Source organism: Panthera pardus, unplaced genomic scaffold, assembly GCF_024362965.1.
Source record: "Panthera pardus isolate Hobbes unplaced genomic scaffold, ASM2436296v1 HiC_scaffold_6, whole genome shotgun sequence".
NCBI classification, from domain to species: domain Eukaryota; kingdom Metazoa; phylum Chordata; class Mammalia; order Carnivora; family Felidae; genus Panthera; species Panthera pardus.
Genome location: NW_026526991.1, coordinates 63,389,424 through 63,403,675, shown reverse-complemented (window position 1 = coordinate 63,403,675; position 14,252 = coordinate 63,389,424). Strand labels below are relative to the sequence as shown.

The 14,252-nt window shown below is 48.0% G+C and overlaps 1 protein-coding gene across 9 annotated transcripts in view; it reads left to right on the top strand.

Annotated features, from left to right (window-relative positions):
- SCN8A (sodium voltage-gated channel alpha subunit 8) overlaps positions 1-14,252 on the top strand; it is a 177,792-nt gene that overhangs the window by 140,156 nt on the left and 23,384 nt on the right. For all 9 annotated transcript variants that reach the window (XM_053895971.1, XM_053895974.1, XM_053895969.1 and 6 more), the window contains exons 16-20: positions 1,275-1,631; positions 4,931-5,401; positions 5,933-6,050; positions 6,571-6,725; positions 8,964-9,137. In XM_053895971.1, the coding sequence (XP_053751946.1) occupies positions 1,275-1,631; positions 4,931-5,401; positions 5,933-6,050; positions 6,571-6,725; positions 8,964-9,137 (1,275 nt within the window). The remainder of the gene's footprint in view (positions 1-1,274; positions 1,632-4,930; positions 5,402-5,932; positions 6,051-6,570; positions 6,726-8,963; positions 9,138-14,252) is intronic.

The following is a 14,252-nucleotide window of genomic DNA, read 5'->3' as shown; positions in this document are numbered from 1 at the left end:
TCAAACAAAGCATCAGAACTGGGGGGCTTAGGTTTTTCTCTTCCCATTGGAAAAAATTACCTAAGCACCTGTAACTGAAAGGATTTCAGGTTTTTTTCATCAGGATACTCAGCATATTTAAGAAGGAAGATTGGAATAAAATGGAACTATTTACAAAACAGAGGTCTCACTCAGTCCAGGTCACACATAGCATCTGCCCGGTTTCTGGAACCTCTGCTTACTAGTCTGCGGTTAGGATCCAGCCCACAGTAGACTTTTTGAAAATAGTTCTTATTATCTGGAATATGAGATGAAGGAATAAGAGTGAGAAGCCACCTTAGCACTAATATTCCTAATAATTAAAAAGCCAGTCAGAAAGGGAAAAAATGTGAATGACCCAGATAGTCACACGGAGAAACACCTGGTGGCTCTTGAGCTCTCAGATGAGACTCAAGCTTTGAAAGGAAAAAAAATGTCCCAATCAGCACAGTTGCCTTCTACCAGAATTCCTCTTATCTCATGTGTTAGTCATTAACTCATGATGTCTGGAAATGATCTCATTATTATCATTTCATTCATGGCCTCTCTTCATTATACTTCTCAGACTATTAGCTAAGACTTGTAAATCATTCCTTATAAAACACAGAAACTTCATGATTGCAGATAACAGAAGTTCTGTCCTCTGAATTAATATCATTAGAGTCCGTTCTCATAAGATGTTTGATATATGTGGAACTGCCCCTACTCGGATGTTGTGCTTTTCCTCCAAATTATTCCAAGTATATCACAAAGTTCCATATCAGCCATTGGTTATTTGTTATTTTTTGGCAGACAAAAAGAGAGATTTTAGAATTTTTAAATACATGTTTTTTAAGAAGAGACAGATGACTTATTTCCACTGTGCCTACTATTTTGATCTTTTGCTTCACTAAAAATCACATTTTCCTTGATATGTTCCTTGAGGAGTCAAGGCAAAATCAGTAGGAAAAGGATATGTTCATGAATGGGTTTTTAAAAAGTGGACTGACCCAGGGACCAATACAGGGGGCTAGAGGCAGTAATCTTGGTTCCTAGTTCTAAATCTTTCACTTACTCTGAAGTTTGTCCATTTTCCCCATCTATGCCTCATGTTCTCCCACTGTAGTCTAAAACAGTTAGAGAGTCCTGGGAACTTCCCAAGGGTGCTCAATAAATTGAAGCTGATCTTACTGACATTATATGTTCTTATTTTAGCCATGTGGTAAGAAAATGGATTCAGTATCATCTGATTTTTGTTTGGGTTCTTTCCCCCTTAGCTCCGAGTGTTCAAACTGGCCAAATCCTGGCCCACCCTGAACATGCTGATCAAGATCATTGGAAATTCAGTGGGTGCCCTGGGCAACCTGACCCTGGTGCTGGCCATCATTGTCTTCATCTTCGCCGTGGTGGGGATGCAACTGTTTGGAAAGAGCTACAAAGAGTGTGTCTGCAAGATCAACCAGGACTGTCAGCTCCCTCGCTGGCACATGAATGACTTTTTCCATTCCTTCCTCATTGTCTTTCGAGTGTTGTGCGGGGAATGGATCGAGACCATGTGGGACTGCATGGAAGTGGCAGGCCAGGCCATGTGCCTGATTGTCTTCATGATGGTCATGGTTATTGGCAACTTGGTGGTTAGTACTAACTTGTAGAATTTTTCGTTTTTTGCCCCGAGCGTCTTACGCCAGTGGGCTTGGTCCTACTACATTCCATATCTGTGCTAGTTTTTATTCTTTCTTGGCCCAAGAACCCTAAGGTGCAAATGAAGGAAAGGAGACTGCTCCTGAATCATAAGCCCCACAACCTGTCAACCCTTTTTCATAGTTGTGGAAACCAAACTCCGCAAAGTTAAGTGACTTTTCCAAAGTCACACAACTGGTGAATGTCAGGGCTTATATTAGATCCTAGACTACAAAGTCTTTGCTCTTTCTACTACAAAAGTTTCCCTCACTTAAATTAGAATTTCTCAGCTTGACACTGTTGACACTTTGGGTTAGATCATTCTTTGTTGTGGGATTGTCCCATAGATTGTCGAAGTTTAGCAGCATCCCTGACCCCTACCTTCCACTGGCCCGTAGCGCCCCACAGCCTAAGCGGTGACAACCAAAAATGTCTCCAGACATTGCCAGCTGTCTCCTTGGAGGCAAAATTACCCTCCCCTGTGAACCACTGATCTAAAACAACTGAGGGTTTTATCTCACTTGTATAAATGGCAAGTCACGTTTTTGCCTTATTCTGATCTGTCTGCTGTCTTTTGCCTCTGTATATAGAATATTCACCAACAGAGATTTTGACACCATCTTTATCCAAGAATGATCTGAGGACTAGCCGCAGTGAGATCACTTTAGAGTATGTTAGAAATGCAGACGCTTAGGCCCCACCCCAGAACTACTGAATCAGAATCTGCATTTCTAACAAGTGATTTCCCCAGGTGATTCACCTGCTCACTAAAGTTTAAGAAGTACTGATCTTGCAGATCAGGCCCAATCCCACTCGCAAGTATAGAGCGAGAGGGACCGAAAGAAGGCAGACCCGGATGATCCCCCATCGGCTCATCCAGAGCAGCTCTCTCCCTTCTTGTGCCACAGAGAAGCGTGCCAGTAGAGGCTTCCCGCTCAGCAGCCTCTGAACCGGCCGTGCCACCCTATTCCCTCCTATGACATGTGACAGCAGACACCATGGTGTGTCTGTAATCCCTCCCTTTCCTCACTCCCGACCACCTTTCCCTCAGTCCTGCTCCCTCTGGCCTTCCCACTCCTTCAGTGAACTCAGCTGTTGCCTCCTGGTACATAGTGGAATCCACATTTGTCAGTGCTGACCTCGCTGCCCTTTCTCCCTCCTCCTATTCTCAGTTGTCTCAACACCATCTCCCCGTGACTCTCTACAGATACCTGAGCACATGACCAAATCCAGTATTATTTCCGCTTCTGATGACACCTTTCCAGGTTCCCCTTTGCTCAGGCCTTCTGCCCACCTAGTCTCTAGGAATCTATAACTGTAAGTCTCTTCTGACTCTCTTCCCTCCCTTCCCAGTAATTATCTGATGCCTTTCATACATCTCTCTTCCTGGTATTTCCAAGATCTGACCCATCCTTTCCATTCCATTCCTGTAACCCGTTCAATATTTCTAAAAGTCTGAAGATCGCAGACACCCAGGTTTCACTCATTAAAAAAGACTTGAGTCCCAGGCTCTACACCAGATCTCCTGAATCAGAATCTTTCAGGTGAGGCCAAGGAAAGGAAATATGTATTTTTTCATGCATCCCACCCCAGGAGATTTTGATGCCTGCTAAGGTTTGAGATTACGATAGCCTAATCCAGACCCTTATTAACTCATTTACAAGTGACACTCTAACGCCTGGTCCGTCCCCACCCCCACTCCCGTATGTTGCTGGTAGGAATGGTTTGCTCAGATTTCTGTCATTTTTATTCCTTTACTCAAAGACCAGTAGGGGATCCAGTTAAATAAAATTCAGATCCCTCAGGCTGGCCTTCAAAGCCCCCTCCAAATCACCCCCATTTTACCAACCATATTCCTTTGTAATTCTACAAATGGCCCAAATAATTTGCATACATATAATTAATTTATTGTTTCCATCCCTCCCACTCTACACGTATTGTCATCTCCACCTAAAATGTATGCCTTACTCTTCTTCAGAAATATGACAAAGTAAGGGCCAAGTCTAAATCAAGAAGTGAACACCTCTCCCAATATTTAAAGTAAGTCTTAATAAAAATAAATTAATTAATCTTAATATCCAGTGTGGTAAATTAGGATATTCAAACATAAATAAAAGCTTGCATCTGAGGGCTGGACACTTAGATATCCAACAGAATGCAAAAGTCACCATCACTGTCTTATTAAAGTATTTTATTTTGATAAATGTTAGGAAACTAAGCTAGGCTCTCCAAACCTAGCTGTTTTTCTAATGTGGGTTCTGCAGGTGAATACATAGCATCTGTGCCCTCCTTGACCCTCCCAATAAGCCATGTCCATTTTTTTTCTTCTGTTTGGGGGAATTTTCTTCCAAAATGGGTACAGCTTTTGCTTTTTCTGATTACAAGAAAAGTCTTATATTTGGGGGTACATAGGTATGTATGTAAAACTATAAAAGAACCAAGAGAAGAGGTGCTCAACTTGCATTACAATCAAAACGAAACAAACTGCCCACTTGGTGAAAAAGAGTATGGAGGGTCCTCAAAAAATTAAAAATAGATCTATCATATGATCCAGTAATTCAACTGCTGGGTATTTACCCAAAGAAAACAAAAACACTAATTAGAAAAGATACCTTCACCCCTATGTTTATTGCAGCATTATTTACAATAGTCAAGATACAGAAATAACCCAAGTATCCATCCATAGATGAATGGATAAAGGTGTCGTATTTGTATACAATGGAATATTACTCAGCCGTAAAAAGAGAATGAAATCTTGTCATTTGCAACAACATGGATGGAGCCAGAGAGGATTATGCTAAACGAAACAAGTCAGAGAAAGATAAATACCATTTAATTTCACTCATAGGTGGAATTTAAGAGACAAAACAAATGAACAGAAGAAAAAACACAACAGGCTCTTAAATATAGACAACTGTTGCCGGCAGGGAGGTGGGGGGAATGGGTGAAATAAAGAGGATTGAGAGTACGCTTATTGTGATGAGCACTGAGTAACGTGTAGAATTGTTGAATAGTACACCTGCAACTAATACAATACTATGTTAATTACACTTCAGTAAAAGAACTTTTTTAAATGCCCACTTAGTTGACATGAGCGCTTAAAACAGTAAGTGGGTCAAACCGAACACAACAGAAACTCTTTGTGCCTGTCACATGAGTCTGTGGGCTTCCAGTCTGTAATCCTAGTCTAGTAGATAACTTTACCTAATACCGTCTGCATTCACTCTCCTTTTCCCTAATGCCACTGGTACAGGTGCTGAACCTGTTTCTGGCCTTGCTCCTGAGCTCCTTCAGCGCAGACAATCTGGCAGCCACAGACGACGACGGGGAAATGAACAACCTACAGATCTCAGTAATCCGGATCAAGAAGGGGGTGGCTTGGGCCAAACTCAAAGTGCACGCCTTCATGCAGGCCCACTTTAAGCAGCGTGAGGCCGATGAAGTGAAGCCCCTGGACGAGCTGTATGAAAAGAAGGCCAACTGCATCGCCAACCACACCGGTGCAGACATCCACCGGAATGGTGACTTCCAGAAGAATGGCAATGGCACAACCAGTGGCATTGGCAGCAGCGTGGAGAAGTATATCATTGACGAGGACCACATGTCCTTCATCAACAATCCCAACTTGACCGTGCGGGTGCCCATTGCTGTGGGCGAGTCTGATTTTGAGAACCTCAACACAGAGGATGTGAGCAGCGAGTCGGATCCTGAAGGCAGCAAAGATGTAAGGTCCCAGCCTAAAACCCAACCTTGACTCCGTGTGAGAACCAGCAGGGTTCTGTCAGCTCCCAGGACTGGTTCGGATGTGGGCTTGGGAGAGAGATTGTGGAATGGCCAAGTAGGTTTGAGAACCAACCCTAATGCCCATTGTCATTCTAGGCCTTCCCTAAGTGACCTAGGTCCCTGAGGTGCTCCTAGATCTGTCTCCATTGCTGCTGGATCATCTCGGTCAGTGGCTGGAGCAAACCCTGGAGGACGTCCCTGCCATTAATCTGAGCTGTAGCACTGAGACCAACCAATAGTCACATTTTGTTGAGGGCAGATCACTGTAATTTGTGAGCGGCTTTAATGTTCTACCCAATCCTGACAGAAGTTTTGAGGGCCATCTGGTAATTGTGTGCCCCCCGTGAGCGGGATGATGCAGAGTCTGTAGTAAGAATTGGGAAGAATTCCAGCTGGTTCAGTCTGGAGCAGTCAGTGTGGAGTGGAAGCATCGCTGCAGCGTTCTCCAGCTCTCTTTCCTTTGCAAATCTAGAAACTGGATGATACTAGCTCCTCTGAAGGAAGCACCATCGATATCAAACCTGAAGTAGAAGAAGTCCCAGTGGAACAGCCCGAGGAATACTTGGATCCAGACGCCTGCTTCACAGAAGGTGAAAGGGGGCAAGGGCAGCGGTGGGCATGTGGCACTTCGTGCTGGTCCCAGATTTCTGCCAGGGTCGGTGGTTGGGTAAGGGTGGGGACTCTGTGGCCATTTTCAAGAACTTTGTTCCCCGCTTCATCATCTTGAGGGAGGTTGAGATTGTTTCCATTGATTCTTACCTATTCTCAAGTCTCTGTTCTCAAGCACTGAATTGTCCATTTTCTCTCGGCACCAGCCCAAAAACTTCCATTAGAAAGGTATGTTCCGTCACGGCTGTGCGTGCCTCCTGATTCCCCTTTTCTCCTCCTTCTCACTGCTTCTTTATAGGACATCTTCCCAACTCCAGAGGGCCCTGCCCTGCTAGCCTTGCGGCATAGCCCCAGCCCTGCCGCCCTCCATGTCTGAATCAGACATTCTGGTTCAGCCCCAGTACTCCCAGCTGTGTGGTAGGGGCCTGGGAGACCGAGCAGGGGGCGGGTCTGGGCGGGGCTCGCTCCCACGGTCTGACCCACCTCTCCCGCTGGTGCCAGGTTGCGTCCAACGATTCAAATGCTGCCAGGTCAACATCGAAGAGGGGCTGGGCAAGTCTTGGTGGATCCTGCGGAAAACCTGCTTTCTCATTGTGGAGCACAACTGGTTTGAGACCTTCATCATCTTCATGATTCTGCTCAGCAGTGGCGCCCTGGTGAGTCCAGGGGAGAAGGCAGGGAAGGACGGGCTGGGGAAGGCTTTGTAGGGACTAGCGGACCAGACCGGAGGGGGCCCAGGCCCCATTCCTCTCGGAGCACCGACGGCTGCGGCCCCAAGGATAAGGGTCTGCCAGAGTGCTTTGGGCTGGTGTTTTGAGCCGTTGGGATTAGAATTCACTTGTCCACGTCTGCATTTCTTTACACTCCGCACGATCCCTCTCACATCTAAGACCCCCTCTCTATCAGGATGAGAGCACAAACTGCCAAGGACCTTCACTGCTTCGTTTGCCCCGTTCTGAGCGGCTTCCTAAAATGAACTTCCCCTTTTCACCTTACACCCCAACTATCTTGTTCTTGACTTTCCAGTCACCCGTCTTCCCTCACACCCAGCTGGATCTGGAGAACCCTGGCATTAGCAAATACCTGAAGGAGCCAGGTCTCTGGTATAAAGGATATTTATATTCCCGTCGCTGTAAGTGCTCATCATTAATCCAGGAGACACACACAGGCTCCCCCCCGCTGCTGGAACTAATTATCTTGGCCTTTGCTTTCATTTTAGCTGGATTATAACTGTGGAGATCTGGACAGGATCAGGTGTGAGAGAGCCGTTTCCCAGTTGGGTAGATTTGAGGACAGTAAGGACTTAGAGACGCTACACATTTTCCTTCTTTGAGTTAAGGGAAAGCTGAAAAATATAGAACTTTGAAGTGCTTTTAAAGAAGGCAGGCACAGGGCACCTGGGTGGCTCAGTCAGTTAAACGTCCAACTTCGGCTCAGGTCATGATCTCACGGTTCGTGAGTTCGAGCCCCGTGTCGGGCCCTGTGCTGCCAGTGCAGAGCCTGCTTGGGATTCTCTCTCCCTCTCTCTCTGCCCCTCCCCCTACCTCTCTTTCTCTCTCTCAAAATCAACTGGAAGAAAAAAAAAAACATAGCAAAGTGAAGCCACAGCTAAAATGTCTGAGAAAAGACAAGAATGGGGTTAAAGTGGGACTTCAGAGGGAGGGCCTAGAGCCTCCAGTGACAGGAAGCTCAGTCTTGCACATCTCTCGTGTACTGGGTGACAGAACGGATCTCTGCACAGGGAGGTGAGGGGGACGTTGACATGGAAGCCTTTGAGGTTTTCATAGAGCAGACGGGGTCTATTTGTACCCAGACCCTGAAAAGGACTTTGGGCCCCTGACCGCTGCCCCCACTGCCCCGTAAAGAAACTGGAATATCTGATGTCCTTGTGCCTCCATGTTAGAAATGTATCTGCAGGCAGCCCGATTGTGTCCTTCCTTCCAGAACTGTCCGGAGCGGGACCTCCCGTTGCACGACACGGGACTTTTGTGCCACTTGTAGCTTTCTCTCGTGCTTCAGGACTCCCTCTTCCCCCTCTCTGCAGCCCACCACCCCACTCGTGGGAATGATCATACCTTCATGTCAGGGAATTCCCTCGTTCAGGGACTCCAGGGAGAAAGATTTTCTTCGCCTGGGCGTCTCCCAGCCCTGTGACCTTCCCCCTATATCAGTGGCATCCAGGGCTGAAAGGAGAAAAGATTTTGTCATACAGACAGAGAGAGCATTGGCAAGGACACGGAGAAGCCGGAACCCGCATACGCTGCCCGAGGAAACCTAGAACGGCGCGGCCACTCTGGAACGCTGGTTGGCAGTCCCTCAAAACCTGACACCTCCGGTCCCCTGTCAGCCGGAAGTTCCACACCTGGGCCTTGTACCCTAGGGAAACGAAGACAGGTCCACATAAAAACTTACCGCATGCACGTTCACAGCAGCACTACGCACAATAGCCAGAAAGCAGACACACGGCGTCCGTCAGTGATGAGGGTAGACCAAGCACGATAGAGCCACACCATGGGGTATTCTCCATCCACGACAAGAATTGCAGTCGTGACGCCTGCTGCAGCGCGTGGCGTAAGAAGCCTGTCACCGAGGGCCACATATCGTATGACTGCGTCCATGTGAAGTGTCTGGAATGGGCAGATCTGAAGAGAGAAGGTAGCCTAGTGGCTGCTTGGACTACCGGGAGACAGGGAGGCTAGAAGGTGGCGGCGGGAGGGTGTGGGGTTTCTTTTAAGAAGCCCCGTGGGGCCGGGCAGTGGGGCGAGAGAGACAGGAAGGCGATGACGATGACGACAGGCCGGCCTCAGGCCGAGGAGCTGCCGGGGCAGTGGGGGGGCCTTCCGGTGTCACGTGCAGCCTTCAGGCACGTCAGGCAGCTGCTGCTTCTCTTTCAGGCCTTCGAGGACATCTACATTGAGCAGAGAAAGACCATCCGTACCATCCTGGAGTATGCCGACAAAGTCTTCACCTACATCTTCATCCTGGAGATGTTGCTCAAGTGGACAGCCTACGGCTTCGTCAAGTTCTTCACCAACGCCTGGTGCTGGCTGGACTTCCTCATCGTGGCTGTACGTGTCCTGCTTTCTACTTCCCACCCCTCCCAGCAGGAAAACAAAAACAGGGATGCTCCTCCCTCCAATGGCCACGGTTGCCTGGGGACGTAGATGTCGGACAGGATGTAGCCGTAGGTTTGGGTACAGTTCCTTTCAGGGCACTCAGATCTTAACTTTGGGAGAGGGAGCGCTGAAGCCCCTACGTTTGCTCCAGGGACTAACCACCTAGCTCTTTGCTCTGGTGGTTTGGCTTCAGAGGGTCAGAGATTAGGAATGGGGGGAGGAATCACTGGTGTCCGCGCCCCTTGCTGTTAGGCTGGGAACAGGAAGGTTCTTGCCCCACACCAGCAGGACGTCCTCTTTCTGGTGCCAGGAGAGGGGCGAGGATGAGGTGGGTGCTGCTGGGGTACAGGTCGGCGGGGTCGGGGGGAGGGTCTCGGCAGGCTCTCCCACTCACCATTCCTATGGACGCTCCCGTCAACTCAAGGCTTGTACCAGACTCCTCTGAACCAGTCAGTCTATCCAGAAGAGACAGAGTTCACACCAGAATACCCCGCCCTCTTCCCACACGTTGCCATTTCCACAGTGGTGCTCAAACTTAAAAGAATCCTTTTTTCCTCCAGGTTCCAAGACCGTCTCTCCAAGGCTTGGTGGCCTCTGATCATCTGCAAGGCTTGGTGCCCATTACCTCCTGTGTTGTTTTTCAGGGTGGGAGCTGCATCATCTGTAACTATTTCTCACCCCCTCCTCCCCAGCCCTTGTTCCTTGTTGGCGCTTCTAACCATGATGAATGCTTCTTATTCTGTGTAATCACTGAAGCTCTTTTCTTCTAGCCGATCAGCATTTGAAAGAAAGGGTGAATGGGAATTTCAGGACCAGGGCCTATGGAGAATTCACTTCCTGCTGAGGGCTAAGTGCCAAGAAAGTGGAGTGTTTGGAGGCTGGCTTGGCACATTTAGAATATAGGTTTTCTCAGCTGTCTAGTAAACTACCTGTAGAGTGGCTCTGGGATCCACAATAGAGCAGCATGGAAGTCTCTCTCTCAGAAAGCAGGAGCCCAGCACTCGGCACCAGAGATCCCTGCTCTATAAACGCATTCCTGTTCCCACACGGTGTCTGCAGCTTCCGTGGTTAAGGACTCCCAGGAGCTGTCACTCTGCTCCCATTTGCATTCCCTTTTCAGAAATCAAACCTTTGGGAAGATGCCCAAATGAGGTGAGGAAGTCACCCTCTGCCCTTGAAGGCATCCAAGCGGGTACTGCCCCGGAGGGTGCCAACATGAGACCCCTTCCGATGGAAGGGTTCTTCCCCCCACAGACGGAAAGCTTAGGTTCTAAGAATTAAGGAAGGGGCTTGAGATACGGCCCAGAGAACTAAAGTGACACTGGGCCAGCTCTCTTTCCACAGAACAGGACCACTTGGAGTCAGGTGGGACACCTGTGGGAGTCCTAGAAAGCCCCTCATCTTCTGGGCCTTCCAAGAATTCAGATAGATAATCCACTACCACACTTCCAATAGCCCTCAGGAAGCTGTGATTTAGAACAGATCTTCCCCACCACGACCTTTACCTCTTGCCCCTGCCCCAACCTGAGCTACTGATTCTCTTCTCTCTGGGGTGCACAACCCCAGAAGTCAAGGCTATTGATCAGGTGTCCCGCTTTCCTCTGGAACCCAAATAAGCTGGTAAAAGCATTGATGGTCCTGCACATCACCATTTATTTAGTAAGTACTCTTTTTTTAAATGTTTATTTATTTTAGAGAGGGTGAGGGACAGAGCGTGAATAGGGAAGGGGCAGAGAGAGAGGGAGACACAGAATGGGAAGCAGGCTCCAGGCGCCGAGCTGTCAGCACAGAGCCGGATGCGGGTCTCGAACTCACGAACCGCGAGATCATGACCTGAGTCGAAGTCGGACGCTCAACCAACTGAGCCACCCAGACACCCCTCCACTTTAAAAAAAAAATTTTTTTTAATATTTATTGATTTTAGAGAGAGTGAGAGAGCACACTTTTATCACTTTTTATACTGGGTGGCAGAGAAATGGACAGACATGTAGCCAATTGACAGCAGTCCATAAACTACCCAGCTTTAGGGAGTTGCCGGATTCTTACATTGCCCTGAGACCTGACAGCGGTTCCTGAGAACATCTCTGTACAAATGTAAGCCAAATACCAATCCCTGTGTAGAGTTGTCCCAGAAGCCGGAGTGGGTCACGAGGGGCAGGCAGGCATGGCCCCCGCCTCTCAGGCGCTCACACCAGCTCGCAGGACCACTCTGGCCTCATTCCAGGCTTATGGGAACCCAGCATTCTGAGAACAAGGCTCTCTCAGGACCCTCCCACCTACTGACTTCTCTTGGGCAGGATGGTGCATTTAGTACCAAACGTTTATTGAGCACACACAACGTGCAAAGCCTCCCGCCAGGTGCTGTGGAGGATACAGAGAGCAGAAGACATGATCACTTCTCTCTGAAGGCCTGAAAACACAAATAACCACGCACGAAGCCACATGTGCTGAGTGGGAGCAGCCCCAGTCCATACTGTGGCTGCCCTGTTTGCCACTCCTGAGTTCGACTTGGAAATGCACAATGAGGCCCAGAGGACACCTGCACAGCTAGAACGATCAGGGTTTTTGCTGTCTAATGCCTGTGGCATTCTAGAACATCCAGCAGACATAAATTTTAGGTCCTACTCTAGCACCATCTATGAGAGACTCTCTTCCTCCCATGTCATCCCCCAATGACTAGATGTCCGAATCTGTTTCAACACTATGTCTGTGTCCCTAATGGAGTCTCATTCCTCTGTGTCGCTCCTTAAACCTGCTAAGAGTACTTTTTAGAATCACAGGGATAATCCGGACAACTTTCAAGGTTAATTCTCTTTGGTTATAAGCCATGTGAGTTCCCAAACAGAGATAGTATTTTATTTTGCTCAGGTCCTTGGCTGCACTGGAGATCTTGTCCGGTAGAAGAATTTTGTCATCTTTCCCCCAGGGAAATTTGCCACATCATATCCGGAGGCTAGCCAGCATATCAGTTCCAGGGATGGGAACTTTCAGAGACCACTCGTCCTGAATTCAGACTATTACAAACCTTCTCCGTTTGAAAATGTCCACATCATTTGGAAAAAGTCACCCAGTGTCCCCTTTTTTTCCATTCCTGCAGCCACCCTGAATTTCGACTTCCCCTCAACTCCTTTCTTTTTTGCAGGTTTGATTCTTTCCTCAAAGTATACTTTCAGCAATGATCTGATTACCTCCAGTGAGAGTTGAACATGGGGACTCAAAGGATTGTCAGAGCACCCTCAGCAGCTAAGGAATAGTCCAGATAGGACCCTTGCTGACCCTGCCTTGGGAGATCTTAGCTAGATTAATCAATTGAGCAGCACATCATCTCAGCACTGTTTGGAGCCAACCTCCAGACTGGCATCTGTACCTCCATCCTTCTCCCCACCTCAGGCCTCTTTGTTATCAGAGTAACCACCCCCTTGAAGAGCCGGGGTCTTCCTGCCGTGTGTGGGGCCCAACGCCCCTCAAACCTCAGTGTTTTGCACTCTTTACGTGGCATAGTTTCTCAGGATGAGGTCGACTCAGGGGTATTTTGAACTCAGGACACTTGGCCGGAATGGGATAGTTCACCTTCAGATGTACCTGTTAAGGCCTAAGAATCTGGTGATTTTAGATTGTTTGGGGTTAAGAGTCGGCTGCACCTGGCAATAATTGGCAAAAGATACCTCCATGTAGATTCTTAGTGATAATGATAAATGGAGGCAAAATGATTGTTTGGTGCTACTGTGTTCTAGATAAAGCTTTTGAGGCCCTTGTTTTAGACAGAAATTGAACTGTGAACCATCTACCCTCGAAGAACGTGAGGAAGTAAGCTTTAATAGTACCCAGATTTGCTTTGGGTACTGCCCAGGGCTCCAGGGAAGATCCCTACACTGATGGATTATGAGTCTGTGCATAGATAAAGGGCCACACCCCTTTTTAAAAACAAATCTTTGAGCCTGCTCACCCTTTCCCTCCCTAGGTCACTGACATCCTCCTTCTGCCTCCTGCCAGTCCTGCCGCTTAATTATAAAAAAAGAAAGGAAGGAAGAAGGAAGGAAGGAAGGAAGGAAGGAAGGAAGGAAGGAAGGAAGGAAGGAAGAAATTCTTTTTAAAAGGGTTCTGTACAGTTCCAAGATCCAGAATGAAAGCCCTTGGCTAGAGAGAAAAATCAACAACCGAAACCCAGTTATCATTTGTTTCCATTTTTCTCCTCTAACTCTGCTTTCACGTACCAATTTAGGCTGAGCAGGACTGTAACCGCCATTTCCCAGGAGAGGGAACTTAAGAATGATGGATGGGAACATCTGAACCTATCCCAGAATTGGGTGGTGCAGGACAAGGGAAAGACTGTTCCAAGAAATGCAGAGGCCAGACATTTTAGGATTTGATCAGCTAAAGGTAGTTTCCTTTGGTGGGAGGTTGGGTCAGGCCTCCCAGTTCAGGCCTAGGCCGCCCTAGTATGCTTGGCATCCAGTGTTCCGGGACCACGTGGTAACAGCTCTGAGCTCCCTGGTAGAACACGGTGAGTTTGTCTCTGGAAGAGCAGGAGGGCATTTGACCGTCACGACTGCAGGCCTGGAGACCTGCAGACTTCTCCCCAGTCTGGCAATTTAGTCAACTCCATATTACTCAGATTCCAACAGTCCTCTCTTGAGATAACTTCATTTTACCTGCCAGGGGGAGGGGTGAACTCTCTGTGGAGGAAGGGGCTCTGGCCTGGGAAGCAGGAGAGTGGGTCCCTCCCTGTTCCTGGCTCCAGAACTGCCCATGTGACACTGGTGTATGGGTCTCAATTTCCTCACCCGTAAATGTTTTAAATTCTTCCAAGAATCCTACCAGCCATTTTTCTAATGATGAGAGCAGAAGATTGTCCTGGAAAGGACAGACCCGAGGCCGGTTCCTTTGGAGCTGTTCTGGAGAGAAAGAATGGGGATCACAAGGAAAAGCATGGGTTCAGTTTTCAGACCGCCAGCCTCCCCACCCCCTGCCCAAGTCCTCACGGCCGCGAAGGAGTCATGGTTGTAGTTCAAAGATGGAGGGATTATTATAGTTGAAAGTGAGAAAAAAATTGCTTAAGTGAGTTCT